The sequence below is a fragment of the Plecotus auritus genome (assembly GCF_963455305.1).
Source record: "Plecotus auritus genome assembly, chromosome: 9".
NCBI classification, from domain to species: domain Eukaryota; kingdom Metazoa; phylum Chordata; class Mammalia; order Chiroptera; family Vespertilionidae; genus Plecotus; species Plecotus auritus.
Window position 1 is genome coordinate 29,869,826 of NC_137783.1, and position 21,452 is coordinate 29,891,277.

At 38.0% G+C, this 21,452-nt stretch overlaps 1 protein-coding gene across 4 annotated transcripts in view; it reads right to left on the reverse strand.

Annotated features, from left to right (window-relative positions):
• Positions 1-3,516: 3,516 nt before the first annotated feature.
• The window catches only part of A1CF (APOBEC1 complementation factor), an 84,003-nt gene continuing 66,067 nt past the window's right edge, over positions 3,517-21,452 (reverse strand). For 2 of the 4 annotated variants that reach the window (XM_080640031.1, XM_080640029.1), the window contains 5 exons: positions 20,866-21,136; positions 19,489-19,670; positions 7,682-7,818; positions 6,810-6,961; positions 3,517-3,750 (listed from right to left, as the gene is read on the reverse strand). In XM_080640031.1, the coding sequence (XP_080496157.1) occupies positions 3,599-3,750; positions 6,810-6,961; positions 7,682-7,818; positions 19,489-19,670; positions 20,866-21,136 (894 nt within the window). In that variant the 3' untranslated portion in view covers positions 3,517-3,598. Of the gene's footprint in view, positions 3,751-6,809; positions 6,962-7,681; positions 7,819-19,488; positions 19,695-20,865; positions 21,137-21,452 lie in introns of all 4 variants that reach the window. The other 2 variants (XM_080640028.1, XM_080640030.1) reach the window with 2 other exon arrangements.

Here is a 21,452-nt window from a genome sequence, read left to right on the forward strand (position 1 = left end):
AGTGGATTGAGGGGAACCATGGGGAGAAGATGACACATCTCTCTCTGTTCACTGTGCTCCTACCCTGGGCAAAAAGGAGTAGCTGGGATCTTTAGTTGAAGCAAGCTGTATCTGCTTTGGGGAGAATAAAGCCAATTCTACAACATTTTTTAAAAAGGCCATAATGAAGTGGTCCTTGTATAATTTCTCATCTAAACTGGACACATTTGAGAGTGAGAGGAGCTATTTTAACTATTTATAACATGGGGCAACAGATGTAAGCCAGCACTGTCCTGGCATACCCAGACGTATTGTCACACCAGAAAGACAGAGACGTTGCTCAACCCTGAGTGGGATTGACATTCTTCAGCCTCTTAGCTCCTGTTGGCAGCTTACTTTCTTTAAATGAGGTAGCTTTCTAGCAGCAATTTTGGGTGCTGTTACCCAAACATAGTGTGGTTTGGCATGATACCAGGTTTGGGCAGGGGTGGGAGGGGAAAACTAGTCACCTAGAGAATTACATTTTGTTGCAGTTAAAGGTGGTCTACTAGTTATACTAATGTGTTGGTAGAGTAAGTACAGCAATTTGAGAAGAGGCAGCATTTTTTACAGGTAGGAGAACAGACATCTACTCTCACTGCTGTTCCATTTCCTCCTAAGTAACACTGCCTGATTTTAATTTTCAGTAAGCTATTGATTACCAACATTTAGAAAGCCAATTCTAATGTACTGGATGTTTCTAAATTATTTGCTTGGGTATTTTGTTATTATTGCTTGGTTGGTTGATTCATTTAAAAAATTTTCTATGAAAATTTATTTCTAGGAAGCAATAAAACTGAAAAATGAATATTGATACACAAGGTATGATAGGTATTAAGTGATATCTAAAAGCCAAAAATGTAAACATCATGCAAAGGAAACCTTTGGTTCTACACTTGGTCTTCAAAATCCCATTTTTAAATTTTCAGAAACTATAGCAGGACTTGTCTACATTAATTAACGTAGGCAAAGTAAATGCAAACATATGATATGGTAGACACATTGACATTTTCTATGAATATGTTCTAATAGAATTTGAAGTATCCTCTAGATTTTACTAGAATGAAGTAACATTTCAGCAAAAAATAAAACCACATCTACTTACTTGAATAAAATCAGTCCTCAGGATGTAAACATCATGAATACTTATGTTTTTCCTCAAGAAAGTAATGAGATGGGGTTCCAGTGGTAACCTTCTTGATATTTTTGTATTATTGTATGTTTAAGTCTTTACTCTTAACGTTTATAATTTAATCTGGAATAATGACTTTTCTCATAAAGAGATTCCTATATTTACTAATTGTTCATTTTGATTAAATTAAAATTCCTCTGGATGAAACCTTCTAATTCGCATGGGTTAGACATACAGAGTGCCCTTTCCATTCATTTTAAAAGATTTTAAATAGAATTACAACTCTTGCTCTTGGAATTTGGAATTTTTTTTGAACTGAGTAGGAATTTGCCTGACCCCCAATGCAATTACTGTCATTGAGTATAACAGCTGGTCTGTGGGTAAGTGTAAATTTGGACCTACACATTACTTAAGGAGAACTTTTTCCTTTTTAGAATTAATTTGACCCAAGAATTAGTTTGTAGCCAATATGCGTTATATTCAAATTCATATTTTCTTAAGATGAATATGTGTAAAAATATGATTTGGCTATTTTGTTTTAATTTAGACAAATTTTTCTTGCATTTTTCTATTTAACAAAAGTGAAATAGAAAGGGAAAAAAAATAAGCAGTTCCCAAACTTAGTTGCATAATTGGAATCACCTTGTCTTTAAAAAAATACTGATGTCAAAATTACCGACCCCAAGACATTCCAATATAATTGGTATGAGGTGTGATCTTGGCTTTGAAAGTTCCTCCAAGTGTTTCCAATGTGTAGGCAAGTTTGGGAACCACTGTCCTAGGGGGTCTGAGAAGCAAAATTCAAAGCTAAAAACAAAGGCCTTTCAACATTCCATCTGTAACATCGAAGCTTTTGACATCAGGTTGGAGTTCATAGAACTGAAAGGTGACAAGGATTTTTAATTGTTTTTGGAATTTATCTGATTTTGATTGGAATCTGGCCTGATTTTGAATCATAGAATTCCAGTCAAGAGTTTTGGTTTTTTTTTTTATGCCTTTGTACCTGTTTTCCCTTGAGTCCTGTAGAATTTTACAAGGGCCAAGGGGTTTTTAAAGATGGAAATTGTAGTACTGTTATGTCTTAAACCACTGATGAGACCTGAGAAGTAGTAATGGGTATTGGGTGGTTGGAATTAGATTATTTCTGCTTGGAACAAAAAGCAATTGTGTGTAAGGATGGCAAACAAGTAGTGCCTTCTACTCCTCTCCATTCTGACTTTTGTAGCATCCTCCTCCCCTATCAGATGTTCCTGGAGAAGAGGCCCTGGACTCTAGGGGCTTTTGGTAAGTCACACCCTTGCTGAGTGTCTGGAGAATCAGCCTCTAATCAGCAGTGACGATGTAAGGTTTCCTGTGACGGCTCCAAGACCACAGCACTCAGCTCTGCCGAAGCTGTCCGGTGCTTATTGGAAGTAAAAGGAAGGGAAGGTAGAGGATTTCCTGGCAGATTTAATATAAGCACGGGTGAGATAGTCCAAGGCTGAACCAAGTTACTTTAACTTTCTCTGAAGGCTGGATGGTGGCCTGAGTATTGCAAAAAGGTCAAAGAAATAAGAGTAAATCTTCATTCCTCACTTTGTTTAAATGACTTTTCAGCCAATTTGCCAAATAGCTAAAAGTATCATAGGTGACGGTCTATAAATGGGATTTCCTTTTTTAAGATATTGGAGAAGAGCAAAATAAGACTGAAATGAAAATAAATCAATATGGGCACATCAAAGGTTTAAAATGAGAAAAAGTCATTTCAGGTTGGAAGGATTATTGTCGTGTGGGGATGCTTGGGAAGGGCAGGAGTTCTAGGGGCAAAGAGGTGGGCGAATGAGTTTAATAAACAATAGGCCTGGATTGCTTTAACCAGGTCTGCAATATATCACTCCGATTTCCAGCAAGTCCCTGGGGATGGCAGGGGACAGGGAGATGCTGACCTATGACAAAGTGACTGGGCGGAATTTTCAGACTGCAAATGCTGACTCATCAAACCTTGGACATTTTTTTTTCACAAGCCCCAGCCTGTGAACACACTCCACTTAATGGGTAATGGTGAGCATGTTTTGAAAAGCATCCTCCCACCTTCCCTCTGCCTTTTGTGACTTTGGGGATCACAAACGCAGCTGCAAGCCAAGGTTAAGATGCTGGAGTTAACTTGGCTCTCTGTTGTCACTGACTGTGGAGGTCAGTTAAAAGCTCTCTCCACTCTATCAGCGTTTGTAAATGAACTCCCAAGACACTCAGCAACCTCGCAAGAGCCACCCGGGGGCTCCTTAACATTTGATTGAATTGGGAATAATGTTCTAAGGCGATTCTACAGTTAGTAGAAACTATCATCTCAGGAACGACATTACGTGAAGAAAAGCATTACGTGTGATCATTAGGGGACTGAGTTAGAGGTTTATTTCTTCTATATATAGATTTGTGTCTTATTATTAAAATAAAATAAAAAAGATATCTTCAGAAGGCTCCATATGCATCCCCCCGGGCGGTCACTGCAAAAGTGGGGTAGACCTCGTACGTTGTATATGCGGCCAAGTCTTGTCCGAGGGTCACTGCTTGCTTGAGCTGGGCTGCGGACACGGGTGCAGTGGCGCTAGGAACAGCATATCCTGGAGGAGGAGGCAGAGAAAACGGCGTGAAAGGGATTCCGTTGGCTTCCCTTTGGCTTATGGTCTTCCTTTCGGAATATGTGCATATTCTCAGCTGTGCATTTTAAAAGGTGCTCTCAGGGGACTTCATCCTTTAGGGGGCAGCATTCCTCCAAGTGAGGTCGAGCACCTGTGGCAGAATCACTTCACTGAGAGAATTAGAAACCCTGGGGATAGAGTCCACAAACTTAAGAGGATGCTGAGTGGATGAAAGCGTGGGATTCAGAGCTTTCTCAGAGGGTCTCAGCATTTATAAAGGAGGCAGGGATGCGGGGGGTGGGGGGGTGAGGGGGGGAGGCTCTGTGGGTCTGCTTCTGCTGCCTCCCCACCCCCACCTTAATGAAATGATAGACATTGCTTTCACCTGAGAAGTACATGTAGGGAGTGGGTAGACCAGTAGGATAAATATTTATAGTTTTAGCATGTTTTTATAGTATGGCACCATGAAAGCAAATACTAAGTAGCCTTCCCACAATTAGACCTAACCTTGAAGGGCAAATAACATCTTCTCCCCCTACCATCAAGCTACCTTTGGTGTATTTGGTTGCCTGTCCTCCCCCGCTCCTCCCTGCAAACCAAGTTTTGAATTATAAGGAAATCATATTGTGCTGTCATCTTAGTATTATGGTTTTACATATTATTGATTTCAGAGAGGAAGGGAGATGGAAAGAGAGATAGAAAGATCAATAATGAGAGAATCATTTATTGGTTGCCTCCTGTACATCCCCTCCTGGGTATTGAGCCCACAACCCCAGGCATGTGCCCTTGACTGGAATCGAACCCGGGACCCTTCAGCCCACAGGCTGATGCTCTATCCACTGAGCCAAACCAGCTAGGGCTTAGTATTATGTTTAGTTGCTTAGTAATCACTTTTGAAGAAGAGAGCATAGCAGCTCTTACTTTAAAGCAATATTAACCCGTTAGTGTTTTAGACCAAAACTGGGTATTTGAGATGATCCAAAAATTGCAAAAGATGATGAGAAAAAGGGAAAAGTAATTAAGCAATAAACAGGGATCTGATAAAAAAACAAAAAACAAAAAACAAACAAACAAAAAAAACCACCCACAGAAGCCCATTTGTTTTATGTGCTGTGGAAGTCGGCCCAACCCCAAACACATTGATTTCTTTCTGGTGGCTTCTTAGGAGGTGATGGCTGGAAGCTGGCTGGATTATTTTTTTTAAATTGAATCCACTCCTTGGCTCCTGCACTTTGAGCAGTAATGCTGACTAATGCACTAGTGAAGTTTGGTACATTTCCCAAGGATATGAGAAATGTGTTAACAATTATTTTCATGATTTTGGAAACAGAATATCTAAAGTAAGTAAGTAATGTATGCATATGTGTGTGTAGCATAGATTTTACCTTTAGGGATTTTGGATTTTCTTTTGCAATTTGGCTACTTTCTTAGGCACCAAAGTATTTGTGTTTTAAACAGATTCTTCCCTCAAAGCCTATTATTCTCTGCTTGATCCCGCTATAAAGTTGTGAGAAATTCTTAAATTCTTAAGTATTCCCAAGACACAGTCATGCCCTAAATTTTTTTTGCTTCTTGTAGGAGCAAATAAGTATGGATAAGATACAGTATTCTTGGGGAAAAGTAAATCCTTTCCAATGTGAAAGCAAACGTTAAAGTTCTCCTGACATTGGCTCATTTATTTTTATAGTACATTTGTTAGGGGTTGTTGGGGTGCAGTTTTCTGCAAGACAGGGGTTCAACTTTCTTTAAGAACTGAGAAGTCCTGGCCATGTCCCCAGTGCACAGACATCAACGCCCTAGTTAATGGAATGCAATTCCAGGGTTGGTGGCCCTCGTACAGCCCAGGGGAGACCGTGCCCTCTGCAGTGGCAGCTGGAATTAGGGTCACATTCACGTGTGAAGCATTAGTTTCAGCCTCACCTGCCAGAGTGCAGTATCTATTCAGAATTTTTGGGACATAAAAAAATGATATTGGGCCCAAGGATATGGATGTGAGGGGTATAGAGTTCTCATACCTTCATATAACCAATATATGGATTAATCAATCAATAGGAATCCATATTTTTAGGTCTAGTCAGAACTCTCTGATTTGGGCTTATGGGGGTATCTGGATATAGTGACAAGTCAGAATGAAATTTTTTAAAAGAAATAAACTTTTATTACTTAAAAATATTTTCTCAGCATTCTGTTACTCAAACTGAATGCTGAGAAAATATTTCCAAAAGAAATTTGGTCCCCTCTCTAGAGGATTCATTTTTTAAATTATCAGCACTTATTGTAGGTATATAATAAATGCAGAAAAGTATTTAAATGTGACCCTGAAGGCTTGTTGATCTACAGTTAGACTTTATTTCAAGCAATCAACATCTGCCCCAGACAGAAGTTATAGAACAGATAAAACAATATGATTATGTACATATTGAAAGACTCTCTCTCACCCCCCCACAGTTTTTTGACTTAAAATAATTTAAGAAAAATGTAATCTACTCATTTCTTTCATAAATCAAAGTAATAAAAGTAAAATTGAAGATTGGATTTGGGGAGGGAGTGCAAGGATTGCTTAAAAGCTGGTTGACCTTGGCCAACTGACTTAATCTTTCCAGGACTCAGGTTCTTCATCTATACAACAGGCATTATGCCGGACCTACCTCTGTGGCGTCGTGAGCGTTACTGAGATAACCTAAAGTATGCTGGGGATTTAGGTGAGTGCCTGGCACATGGTAAGAGCTCAGATAAACATCAGCTGTTAATAGGTAGTTCTTACTGAAAGTAAAAACCAAACCAAAGCAAATCAGATGCAGAGAGACTGGCTCATTCAAGATCACATGGCCTAGACCCAACCCACTTCTGCTGCCCAGCTCAATTCTTTTCCCTCAGACTTTAATGGTTCACTTATCTGGCAAATTCTTTTTGGTCACCGATGGTGTAAATCGCATTTATTGTAGGTGGAGTTTACAAACAACTCTATGAGTCCATGGTACCAAGAAGGGTTTCCAAGACACTCCCTGCAGGGTGCCATTCCTGGCCCAATATTTTCATACCTGGAAAAGCAGCAGCAGAAGCGGCAGCAGCTGCTGCAGTGGGAGCGCTGGCCCCATCGGTGGGAATGCCCAGGGTCTGCAGGGTGTACTCGGCTGCGTATGTCTTTGCTTCATCCACGTAGGCACTTAGCTTCGGAGGTGTGAAAGCGTGGCTGGAAAGCACAGTCAGGGGTAACCATTTTAAACTCGTGCTATTGAGACAGGTAAACATCTAAGGGGCTGTTAGCTTTTAAGGATGATAGGATGACAGAGTATTGTGTGGGTATTTTTCATTCTCTTTGCCATTAAAGTTTCTAAATATATATGCATGTAGACATATCTATGAATTGACCTAGAACATTGGTGGTTGATGTCATTCCTGGAGCATACTTGTAACTCATTATATGGCTTTTCTAAGGTGCATGTGAAACACGATGGTTCCTAAAATAATGCAGAAATGCAGGCTCCAGGTAAAATTCAGAAGGTGATATCCACTATCAGAGAGGTTGTATCATTGGTCCAAAATTTAAACCTCAGAGCATGATGTTATTTTGTATAAAATGGCTATGTCATACAGTTCAACCTAAATGCTACACAGATCAAAGAATGGGTTATACTTTTCATTTCTGTTAAATTTTATAGCTGCAATTTTCCATTGGTTGATTTTACTACCAGGTTTTCATTGTCTACACAAAATTTGGGGGTTTTGAGATGTCAGTCTCATAGTTGGCACATACATCCCAATTCTACATCTCAATGTTTCATTTAATGAAAAATGAGTGGGTAGAAGACTTGAATATTTATCTTATTGAGATAGTGATAAAATGCACTTAATTTATAAGAGTCTCTTATTCTAAAATTGATATGATTAGGAATTTGGAGAAGTTACTGACATTGCAGGATTTTGGCTGGCCAGAGCAGGAATGGTTATTTTGTATAAGAATAGTTGTCTTTGATCTTGTCCAATGGTAGAGTGCAGTTGATATACTGGCTGTCCCCAGTTATTTTTCTGACAAATTTCTTCTAATATCTACAAGAGTAAAAAGAAAAAAAGACTTTTCTTTCAAATGTCACATTTGCATTATTTCTCCAGCTTTCAGATTTTTAACTCTGTCCTTCAGAGTTTAAGCTAATATAAAAAGATATAAAATGCCACATGGTTTAATGACTCACAGAATTTAATATGAACTCAATTTGAACTCTATTTAAAATGTTAGGTCTATTAATTCATGAAAACCATTTTCACACCACTTAGTCTACATATTTTTAGTTTAGTCCATTAGCTGTAACTTTTTACCAATAGTTTAATTTTATGATTTCTTTGATATATTTATCCCTATTTTAAAATTTGATATTCTAGCACTGCGTGGCTGGATTTACTCATTATTATCTTCAATCCTTCTGTTTCTAATGGTCTAGAGAAAATAACCTAAGGATACAGTATATTCTTATTTGATGTTATTTATCATAAAGTTTAACTTTATATTTTCATAGAAATAGAGTTTTAAAGTTTAATTGGTTAGTATTTATTGATGAGGATTGATAAATGGGTGTTGACAGTTGCAATGTTTTTGGCGAAAGACCACTTCTGGTTATTTTTACAATAGTCTGGTTTATAGCAGCTTCCTGCATGTTTTTTTTTTTCTATCATTACTGCAAACTGAATCATGTCTAACAGCACATATTTTCTTCATCTTGAAGCCCCTTTTTTGGTGGCCCACAAGCCCTGATACTCCTATTAGTTGGCAGATTCAATAAACTGTGCAAAATAGGGCATAGATCTAAAAAAAAACACAACAACTCTTTGGGATAGAACAGTGTCCCAGGAAGCCCCTATGGAGCTTATCTCATTTGTTCTAACACCAGTCCAGCTGCAATAGCATGACCTTTTCCAGTTTATTCCATTTATAGATTGCTCCTAGCTTCTTTATTAACTTTTCTTGTAATATCCTCAGTTTTGTAGCATCTCTTGTCATCTACAAAGCATTCTCTGAAGTTCCTGAACAATAGTAAATTGCTTTAACTGGCAGATATTCTGTAACAGTGCTAACGGAGTAGCAGCTCTAACTGCTGACTCTGCAGGTCAGCACGTGTCCCTCAGCTCTTCTTGGAAGTTCACAGCTCCACTATGGAGTTCTTGAGGCTTCATCGTGAAGGTTGGGGTGACATGGTCTTCAGTTTCTAAGCCATAGTTGCAGAAATTCAGGAACAAATTAATTAAATAATTTTCATTAGCTGATAGAGATGGTTACTCACATCTTAATAAAAAGCATGACCAGTTTCTAACCTGGGTTTGATATTAAAAGCAGAGATCATAGCTCATGCTTTAGCAGCTCTCAGAACTGTTCTACAGAAATTATGATGATCATTACTTTCTATTTTCTTAGAAGATTTCTAGTTTTCCTAGTAGTTTAATTAGGTTTCTTATTTTGGGTTTTAACCCAAGGGAGATTGGGTGACTAGCTTTGTGTTTTCTGAGCAAAACTCTGAGTGCCAAACTCATGGCACTTACTGGATTTTTTTTTTATAATGATCTGTGTACGTGTAAGTATCCTCTCACTGAATTGCCATATAATGTTTTCCCAGTTTTATTGAGATATAATTAACATACATCACGGTGTGAGTTTCAGGTGTACACATATTAGTTTGACTTACATATATTGTAAAAATGATTACCATAATAAGTTTAGTTAGCATCAATTATCTAATACAAATGCAATAAAAAGAAAAAGTAGGAAAAAGAAAAAAGTTACTGTCCTTGTGATGAGAATTCTTAGGATTTATTCTCTTAACTATCTGCATATATATTATACAGTGGTATTAATTATAATCATTATATTGTACATCACATCCCTAGTACTTAGTTATCTTATAATTAAAAGTTTGTACCAAAAAAAAAGAAAATGGTGGCGGAATAGACAGACGGGTCCCGAGTCTTGTCCTGGAGCAGATAGAAAGAACAGCTGAGGGTCACATGGGGAGTGTCTGTTGGTGAGTTAAGGAACAGCTATACTCCAGAAGAAGGTGGGGGACTGCTGGACGGGGCTCCCCTGACCAGGCAGCTCCCACTGCTGCTGGGTTCCCTCCCAGAGCCACTGGATCAGACACGGAGACCGCACCATCTTGAAGGGGAAAGTGGATGTTATCAGAAGCCTGAAAATCTACAACTGCAGCACCCACCGAACAGCTGCGAACCCCAGAGCACCAGTCCCCAATTGGCGCAAACACTCGGATTCAGAGGAGCTCTACACTCCACCATAGAAAGGTCAGATTTTGCCTGGGATAAGGTGAGGTCTCTGGTCCTGGCAAGACAGAGAAACGTGCGCACTGTGGGGTGGGGGACCGGGGGAAGTCTGTGCCTAGAAAAATCTGTGGATTGGGGCTGGCATGATCCATGAATGTGGAAGGGGGTCCTCAGAGCTGCTAACAGAGGGGATCTCTAAAAAGCAACCCATTTTGATTGGACGCAGAAGGACAGCATAAAAATTTTAAAAGTGTGCTGGCTGCTTGGACACGGGGGGCAGAGGGGGCGGCGGGTGGGGGGGAAGGAAGGACTGTGCAGACTTACGCGCATCCCTGGAGTTTGCACACTTGCACTTTCTCCTCTTTAAATCCTTGCTTCTGATTGCTGAGCCCAGTGCATGGGATCACCCAGTTGGGGACACCCTAGGAGACTGTATGGGAAAGTTGTTTTTCTGGAACCTGGGGGTCGGAGCGGGTAGTGAACGTCGGAGAACCAGCTCTGGGGCAGTCCAATCCCACAAACCGGTATCGAGTGCCACAGGGAAAGTAGGATCTAAGCACAGGCTAGAGAGGACCTATAGACCCAGAGGTCAATCCAGAAACACAGCCACCCAGGGGTTGAATCACAAATTGACCTCTTGTGTAATCACAAATAAAGGCATACAAGAGAGTAAGATACACTGCCTGCTTAAAAATCAGGACTGGCTTACAACACTGAGGAGCAGTGGAAATTCAGGGAACTGCAATACTGTCCTGACTGGGAAACAGGCGTGCCAAACAGAACAATAGAGGAAGTGAATGACCTTCACTACTGCACATTTTATTTTTATTTTTTTTTCATCTTTTACTTAAGAAACTAATTTTTTGTTCTTTTTTGCCTCATTGATTTTACCTTTTTAGTTATTACATTTTTATTTTCAATCAGTATTATTACTACTACTATTTTACCATTTTTTTAAAGTGTCATTTTATTTTCTCTTTATTTGACTTTGAGATTAGTGTTCTACATTCTATTTTCCTCTTTCCTTTAGCATCATTCTACTCTATCTCAACTCTACCTTTATGCCATCGCTCTCTTCCTAAATTTTCCCCTTTTGTTGTCCTGTTTCTCTTACCCTTCTCCTGCTTTAGATTCTCCCTATTCTTTCTTTTTACCCCCTGTTAAAATTTCACCCTACTTATATATCTAATTTCCAATCCCATGCTCCGAGTTCATACACACCTCTCTTTTCTCTGTCTTCACTATCCAAAAAATTTCTTTTCTCTTTGTCCTTTTGTTGTTGTTTGCTTGAATGTTGATTATATCAATTTTTAATGCTTGTTTGTGAGATTATTTTGCTTATTCTTTTTTTTTGTTGTGTTTTTTTTGTTTGCTTTGTTTTTGTTTGTTTGTTGTTTCTGTTTCCCTCACCTCGCTTGATATTAGTTGTTGCTTGAAGTTTGTATTCATCTCCAGGTACTTGTTGCTGGCATTTGCTGGGATTAGTGGCTGTTCTATTGGAGTTCTCTCCCCATATATATAATTTGTTCCCCTTTTCTTTCTTATTCTCTTTCTTTTCTCTCTTACTTTTCTTCCTATTCCAAATTTCATTTTGGTACTCCTTTCTTTTTTTTTTTCTCTTCTTCTTTCTCTCCTATCCCCTAATTTGCCTTTCTCTGGTGGTCACCTTTATTTGGGGTTATTAATATTGTGAATACATTTCTGTTCAGTGCCTTGTGTGTTGTACCTGGTAGTGCTGTATTTTGTGCCTTTAAATCAACGCAGGAGAGAGAGAACTACATAACCAGACACCAGAACAACGTTCCCCAATTGGCGCAAACACACGGGTTCAGAGGAGCTCTACACTCCACCACAGAAAGGTCAGATTTTGCCTAGGATAAGGAGAGAGAGAACTACATAACCAGACACCCAGAGAAGAGAGACCATGGGGAGACAAAGACACAGCCCACATATGAAAGAAAAGCAGGCATCACCAGAAAAGGAAGTAAACGAAATGGAGGCAAGCAACCTTCCAGAAAAAGAATTCAGAGAAATGGTCATAAGGTGGCTGAAAAGAATGGAAGACAAATTCGACAATATGAGCAAGAACCAAGAGGAAATGAAGAAGAACCAAGAAGAAATGAAAAATGACATCGCTGCTGTAAAGAACTCAATAGAAAGCATCAAGAGTAGACTAGAAGAAGCAGAGGACCGCATCAGTGAGCTAGAAGACAAGATGGGAAAAAATACCCAAGTAGAGCAACTTCTAGAAAAAAAAATTAGAAGGCAGGAGGAGAGCCTAAGGGAACTTTGGGACAACACGAAATAAAACAACATCCGCATAATAGGGGTTCCAGAAGGAAAGGAAGCTGAGCAAGGAATAGAAAATCTCTTTGAAGAAATAATGACAGAAAATTTCCCTGATATAGAGAAGAAAAAACCCACACAAATCCAAGAAGCTCACAGAGTCCCAAGCAAAATGAACCCCAAAAGACCGACGCCAAGGCACATTATAATTAAATTGGCAAACACCAACGACAAAGTAAGAATCTTAAAAGCAGCAAGAGAGAGACAGAAAGTTACATACAAAGGAACCCCCATCAGACTAGCAACTGATTTCTCAACAGAAACTCATCAGGCCAGAAGGGAATGGAATGAAATATACAAAGTCATGCAAAGGAAGGGTCTGAATCCAAGAATACTGTACCCAGCAAGGCTATCAATCAAAATTGAAGGTGAAATCAGGAGCTTCACAGACAAAAAAGGAGTAAGGGAATTTATTACCACCAAACCAGCAATGCAAGAAATGCTAAAGGGTCTGCTGTAAAAAAAAAAAAAAAAAATAGGAAGCGAAGAAGGAACACCGGGGTAAAGAATAAAAATGGCAACAAATAAGTACCTATCAATAATAACTTTAAATGTAAATGGATTAAATGCCCCAATCAAAAGACACAGGGTAACGGATTGGATAAGAAAACACGACCCATATATCTGCAGTCTACAAGAAACCCACTTCAGAAAAAAGACGCACACAGACTTAGGGTGAAGGGATGGAAAAAGGTTTTTCAGGTGAATGGAAATGAAAAAAAAAAAAGCTGGGGTAGCAATACTTATATCTGACAAATTAGATCTCAAAGTGAAGGACATAACAAGAGATAAGGAAGGCCATTTCATAATACTAAAGGGAGCAATCCAACAGGAAGAAATACTCTGGTAAACATATACACACTCAATACAGGAGCACCCAAATACATAAAAAAACTCCTGGAGGATATCAAAGGAGAGATTGACAGCAATACAATCATAGTAGGAGACTTTAATACCCCACTATCACCATTGGCTACAAATCCTCTAAACAAAAAATCAGCAAAGAAACATCAATCCTAAATGACTCACTAGACCAGATGGAATTAATTGACATCTTCAGAACATTTCACCCCAAAGCCACAGAATATACATTCTTCTCAAGTGCACATGGGTCATTTTCAAAGATAGACCATATGTTGGGTCATAGGCAAAGTCTCTTCAAATTCAAGAAGATAGAAATCATAACAAGCATCTTCTCAGATCACAGTGGCATAAAACTGGAAATCAACTACAATAAAAAACAATCCAAAAAAATCAAACACATGGAGACTAAACAGCATGCTATTAAACAATGACTGGGTTACCAGAGAGATCAAGGAAGAAATAAAAAACAACATGGCAACAAATGACAATGAAAACACAACAATCCAAAATCTATGGGACACAGCAAAAGCAGTCTTGAGAGGGAAGTTCATAGCTCTACAAGCCTACTGCAAAAAACAAGAAACGATGGTAATAAATTACCTAACCCTACAACTCAAAGAGTTAGAAAGAGAGCAATAAGAAAAGCCCAGTGTAAGCAGAAGGAAGGAAATAATAAATATCAGAGTGGAAATAAACGACATTGAGACCAAAAAAAACAATACAAAAGATCAACAAAACCAAGATCTGGTTCTTTGAAAGGATAAACAAGATTGATGAACCTCTAGCCAGGCTCACCAAGAAGCAAAGAGAGAGGACCCAAATAAACAAAATCAGAAATGAAAGAGGTGAAATAACAACAGACCCCACCGAAATACAAAGGATTGTTAAAAAATACTATGAACAACTCTATTCCAACAAACTGGACAACCTGTAGGAAATGGACATATTCCTAGACAAATATAACCTTCCAAAACTCAATCAGGAAGAATCTAAACAGCTCAATAGGCCAATAACTATGGAAGAAATTAAAGCAGTCATCAAAAAGCTTCCAGCAAACAAAAGCCCAGGGCCAGACGGCTTCACAGGGGAGTTTTACCAAACATTCAAGGAAGAACTAAAACCTATCCTCCTCAGACTATTCCAAAAAATTCAAGAGGAAGGAACACTTCCAAGCTCCTTCTATGAAGCCAGCATCACCCTAATACCAAAACCAGATAGACAACACAATGAAAGAGAATTATAGGCCAATATCCCTCATGAACATAGATGCCAAAATCATCAACAAAATTCTAGCAAATCAGATCCAGCACTACATCAGGAAGATAATACACCATGACCCAGTAGGATTTATCCCAGGAATGCAAGGATGGTACAATATCTGCAAATCAATAAACGTGATACATCACATAAACAAATTGAAAGATAAACATCACATAGTCATATCAATTGATGCAGAAAAAGCATTTGACAAAATCCAACACCCTTTCTTGATAAAAACTCTCAGCAAGGTGGGAATAGAAGGATCATACCTCAACATAATAAAAGCTATATATGATAAACCCACAGCTAACATCATACTCAATGTGCAAAAACTAAAACCATTTCCCCTAAGAACGGGAACAAGACAGGGATGCCCACTTTCACCACTCCTGTTTGATATAGTACTGGAAGTATTAGCTATTGCAATTAGACAAGAAGAAGAAATAAAAGGCATCCAAATTGGAACAGAAGAAGTAAAGCTGTCCTTATTTGCCGATGACATGATATTGTACATAAAAAAACCTGAAAGATTCCATCAAAAAAACTAATAGACTTAATAAATGAATTCGGCAATGTAGCAGGATACAAAATTAATGCCAAGAAATCTATGGCATTTCTATACACCAATAGTGAACTTACAGAAAGAGAGACTAAAAAAGCAATCCCATTTACCATCACACCAAAAAAATTAAGATACCTAGGAATAAACTTAACTAAGGAGGTAAAAGACCTATATGCGGAAAACTACAGGACACCAAAAAAAGAGATAGAGGAAGAAGTAAACAGATGGAAGAACATACCATGTTCATGGATTGGTAGAATCAACATCATTAAAATGTCCATACTACCCAAAGCAATCTATAGATTCATTGCACTCCCCATTAAAATACCAACGGCGTATTTCACAGACCTAGAAAGAACTCTGCAAAAATTCATCTGGAATAAAAAAAGACCCCGAATAGCCACAGCAATCCTGAGAAAGAAGATCAAAGTAGGTGGGATCTCAATACCAGATTTCAAGCTGTATTACTATCAAGACTACATTATAAAATTTCCAAAAGCCTCCTAATATTTAAATCAAAAAAGGGGGGATAGTAGAAGAATATCATGTAAGGAAAAATACCCTGTAATTAAATTATATCTAGAAAATTTTTACTTTAGAAAATTAACTTTCATTTGTAATGCTAACAGCAAGACACCCATGAAAAACACACATGGTGTCTAAACAAGCCAAAGGAAAATTGCTTGGGCAAAAAATGAAAAAGGATCCCAAGTCAAATTTATAGAAAAGATTCCTTTATTAACTTTTGTTCGAGAATATATTTGTATATTTTCAGAAAACAACTCCAAGACCATGTGGATTCCTGCAACAGAGAGGAATTGACAGGACTGCTCCAGCCATGAAGACAGAAGAGAAACAGTCCAGAGATGGAAGACGCTGACAACGCCTCGCCATAATAGCAGTCAGCAGCTGTACGTCGCGGCAGGTTGCCCAGGACCAAACCAGAGAGGGTCGGACCTGCATTATCACCATTTGTCCACCATCCAGAACTGAAATATCATCGCTGACATGTACACATAAGGAACTGTTTGACATTGAAATTGGGACTCAAAAGAACTGTTGGCCCAGAAAGAAACTCACTATAGACTGATTCATTTGCCTCCCAGCATAACCATTATTGCTTGTCTCATTTTTGGTTCTTATAAGTGTATTTCTAGTATCACATGATCTCACTCATCTAGGGGAAATAATGAACAACATAAACTGATGAACAAAAACAGACCTGGAGACAGGGAAGCATCGATGAGACTGTCAAACCTCAGAGGGAAGATAGGGGAGGGTGGGGGTAAGGGGGAGAGGTCAACCAAAGGACTTGTATACATGCATATAAGCCTAACCAGTGGTCACGGACAACAGGGGGGTGGGGGCATGCGTGGGGAGGGGTTTGGGATGGGAATGGGGGATGAGGACAAATATGTGATACCTTAATCAATAAAGAAATTAATAAAAAAATAAAAATAAATAAAAAAATAAAAGAAACAATACAAAAAAAACAAAACAAAACAAAAAAACACACAAAACCACTGTTCTCAAAACTGCCTGGTACTGGCACAAGAACAGACATATAGATGAATGGAATAGAATAGAGAATCCAGATATTGACCCAAACCACTATGCTCAATTAATATTTGACAAAGGAGGCATGAACATACAATCGAGTCAAGACAGTCTCTTCAATAAATGGTGTTGGGAAAATTGGACAGATACATGCAAAAAAAATGAAACTAGACCACCAACTTAAACCATACACAAAAATAAACTAAAAATGGATCAAGGACTTAAACATACGATGAGAAACCATAAAAATGGCAGAAATATCTCTGACATATGCCGAAGCAATTTCTTTACTGATACTGCTCCTAGGGCAATGGAAACTAAAGAGAAAATAAACAAATGGGACTACATCAAAATAAAAGCTTTTGCATAGCAAAGGAGACCATCAATAAAACAACAAGAAAGCCCACTGCATGGGAGAACATATTTGCCAATGATATCAATGATAAGGGTTTAATCTCCAACATTTACAGGGAACTCATGCAGCTTAACAAAAAGAAGATAAACAACCCAATCAAAAAACGGGCAACTGATCTAAATAGACACTTTTCGAAAGAAGACAGAAGGAAGGCCAAGAGTCATCTGAAAACCTGCTCAAAGTTACTAATCATCAGAGAGATGCAAATCAAAACAACAATGTGGTACCATCTCACACCTGTCAGAATGGCTATTATCAACAAGTCAACAAATTACAAGTGCTGGCGAGGATGCGGAGAAAAAGGAACCCTTGTGCACTGCTGGTGGGAATGCAGACTGGTGCAGCCACTGTGGAGAACAGTATGGAGTTTCCTCAAAAAACTAAAAATGGAACTCCCATTTGACCCAGTGATCCCACTTCTAGGAATATATCCCAAGAAACTAGAAACACGAATCAGAAAGGATATATGCACCCCTATGTTCATAGCAGCACAATTCACCATAGCTAAGATTTGGAAACAGCCTAAATGCCCATTAGCAGATGAGTGGATTAAAAAACTGTGGTACATCTATACAATGGAATACTACGCTGTGGTAAAAAAGAAGGAGTTCTTATCATTTGCAACAACATGGATGGAGATGGAGAGCATTATGCTAAGTGAAATAAGCCAGGCAGAGTAAGATAAATATCACATGATCTCACTCATTTGTGAATATAATGAACAACATAAACTGATGAACAAGAAAAGATCCAGAGACAGAGAAACATCAATCAGAATGTGAAACCTCAGGGAAGGCAGGGGAGGGGGTGGTTAGGGGGAGAGATCAACCAAAGGACTTATATGCATGCATATAAGTCTAATCAATGGACACAGACAACAGGGGGATGGGGTCATGAATGAGAGGTGGGGGGTAATGGGAGAATAAGGACACATATTTAAAATCTTAATCAATAAAGAAAATTTAAAAAAAAGTTTGTACCTTTTGACCACGTTCCTCCTGTCCCTTCAATTCTCCCACCTCTACCATCCACCACTGTTAACCATAAACCTGATCTTTTTTTTTTGAGTTTGGATTTTTTTTTTTAAGATTCCACATATAAATGAGATCATACAGTATTTGTCTTTCTCTGTCTGATTTATTTCACTTAGCATACTCAAGGACTATCTATGTTGACACAAATGGCAGGATTTCCTCATTTAAAAAAATATGTTGACCATTTGTATAGTTTCTTTGGAAAAATGTCTATTCAGGTCTTTTGCCCATTTCTAAATTGGATTACTTTTTCTGTGCCACATAAATTTTTATGGTAAGGGATTGTGTTATATTCCATTTTCTATCACTAGAACTAACAAAATACATGTTAAAGAATGCCCAATAAGTAGTTTTTGCACAAACAAATGATTGCTGTTTACCACTCTGATAGTTTTTGTTTGTTTTTAATTGTCTGGGTAGGGTTAACAGAAACCTTAGATGTACATTTTTGTGTGTCTAAGAAAGCCAGCAATTCTACAAAAAATACTCAAGATAAACTTTTAGAAAACCAACTTTTCTACTCAATTGCAATCATAAGGCTACTTCCATAAATTTGGAGCCTATGCCTTTGGAGTGAGAGTAGAAAATTTTCCTTTCGAATATACAAACTGTAACTCTGAGCAACTACCAGGTAGATATTGGTTATTCAGCCCAAGTGTCTCTGCAGAGAGATCAGCATGTACTGCACAGGGAACAGTCTACTGGTTAACTTAGAACCAGTTTTGTGTTATTTTAACTGTGTTTATTATTCAGTTTCCATTCTAAAACAACTTTTATCACTTTTAATTTTCTAATAATAAAAAATACAGCCTCATGCAGAAACCTGGAAAATTAGAACTGTGAAATGAAAGCAATAAAAACTCACTACATATAGTGCTATCGTGCACATATAATCACAGTAGAAAACTTAATTTTATATGACTGATGGTGCCTTATAGTTAATATGAGTAATACCACCTTAGATGACACGGTATTTTCTCTTAAACACAGTGTTTCTAAGAAAAGATGTCCTAAATGGTCCATTCATTGACTGTCATGAATATTCTTCATTTGCTCACCAACCTGGCTTACATAAAATTGCCATTTATTTTGAACTAAGGTCTTGGCTTTATATTATCTTACTTAAGGTACTGGTTGATATTCTCAGTAGCTCTCAGGATCTTTGCATTTCAGTGGAAGATTATTTAAGGTACCAAATTTTATAATTAAAAAAAAAGAAAATCTGTAATGGAACAACACTCAGCACTCTATGTTGACTGGTCACTTTATCTATGTAAAAACAAACAAATAAACAAAAAACACACAAGACAAAACAAAATAGTAACCTAAGTAGGGATCCAATCAAATCATTTGATGAAAGGAGAATAATGGACGTTGGCTCAACCTAAAGAAACTATCTCTGGAATAACATCACGTACCTGGGGAGCAAGTTTAATTCCATGGGGTTTTAAGGTAACAGGATTCATCGGGGTGAGTTCCATCCCAGGTAAAAGATCATAGAGTTTCTCTTCTTTCTTGTCTCCTTTGACCTGATATCCACGACCCAGGCCTGTGTATGCCAAATAGCCACGGCCGCCCAGTCCTCTCACTCCCGCAGCCCCTACAGGTACATTCATGTAAATTTCTAGGAATGTAAGAAGGCATTAAACTGAATCAAACCACCAGAAAATCACCCTGAATCTTACTGTAATGGAAAAGTTAGCCCAAGTCACATTGATTATTGCCCTGAAGATGGATAGAAAACCCTAGGATTCTAATGTAATGAAACTCAACATAAGGTAGAGTTCACCAGAGGTGTTTTTCTTTTTTTAAAAAATGATCTGTGGAAGAAAGCAATACTATCAAAGCTATTGATAATTACATAAGCAACTTTAAAATTTGGTACAGAGAAAAAATTTTCCGTTTCTGTCTTCAGTTAACCTTTTATTGACATTTCTTCTGTAGAATAATTAATATTGGGAAGGTATTTTTTTAAAAAAACACCCCAGCATAATATAACCACATACAGTGGTCATATCAGTCTTGCATTTTGTCATTGAGAAATAAGTCAGAAATGAATTCTAGTTTTCCCAATAATGCCATCCTCAATGACCTGTTGGAAAACCAACATTGAAAGCATTTTTAAATTAACATTTTCTATTTTATGTTCTGTCCATGTGAGGCTTAAATTTCTATTGAGTTTCATTAATAGATTCATTTTGATTTTTTTGTTTTCCACATTGCTACTTTGATTTCCTATTGGTGGCATAAAGATAAAAATGTTAAATTGATTACCCTTCATCCATGAATATCATTCATTGATTTTTTTGTTTTGTTTTGTTATAAAGGTGTTTTTCCCCCTTGGAGTAGAGTTTGTTTTTGCTTACATTATAACTGGTTGACAACTTATATTGAATGTATGGATTGTTTTATGATGTGATTTTGGATTATAAATGCATAATGTTTTAATTATGTGACAAGTTACATATGACTGCAATATGGTGATTCAGTGATAAGAGAGACGTGAACAATCGTGGACCTGAGATTTTGTTTGTGCAAATGATATGGGTCCCATGCAAAGATCAAATGTGTGGAAAGACTCATTTGTACTATGCTATGACCAAGTTTTCTCAACCAGTTGTAATGTGAAATAAGATTCCTATGGAAGGATAACTATTGAAAAAATATTTGATTTTTTTAAAAAAAATTTCAAGTTCTTTTCCCCCAGTGGACTCATCCAGTTTGTCTAAGGCTATTGCCATACAAATCGTTTGAAATCATGGAGTTATTCTAAGGCAAGAGCTGATTAGTATTACCTCTAACAGAAGGGGCTCGGATAATGGCCCTGTTGCCAAAATGTCCTTTGGTGGCTGGGAAATGAAGGCTAGGAATCGTATAGGCCTGCGGGGCATAGAAGACAGGAGCTCCGAGGTAGGCTGTGGTAGGATCATAAACATGGCCCAAAGAATAGGTATACTCTCCTTGCAGCATGGTGCCCCTTCCACCTGTGCCTCGGGTATACCTGACATAGCTGTCCTTGTCCACTGGTTTGGCTAGGGTCACTTCAATGGGGGAGCCATCCAGCACCTGTTATAGAGAGCAAGGAAAAAGCAACAAGAAATATATGAATACAACCAAGGGAGGCTGAGCCCTCGTAATGGGTCTCCTTCTGTATTAGCCTATTTGCTGCTATGTGTGCTGGCTGTTTTAATTATATGTACTTGTCTCTATAGGTTGATGGCATGTGTCATTTAAATTTTTCCCTGAATAGTTAGTTGATAAGTTGCCCATAAGCTGCCAACAGGCTTTTACAGTGACAAATTGGCCACCCTCCATGAACATATTGGTTATAAATTTATTGTCTGAATACAGTCACTGAGACAGAATTATGTAATATTTTTAA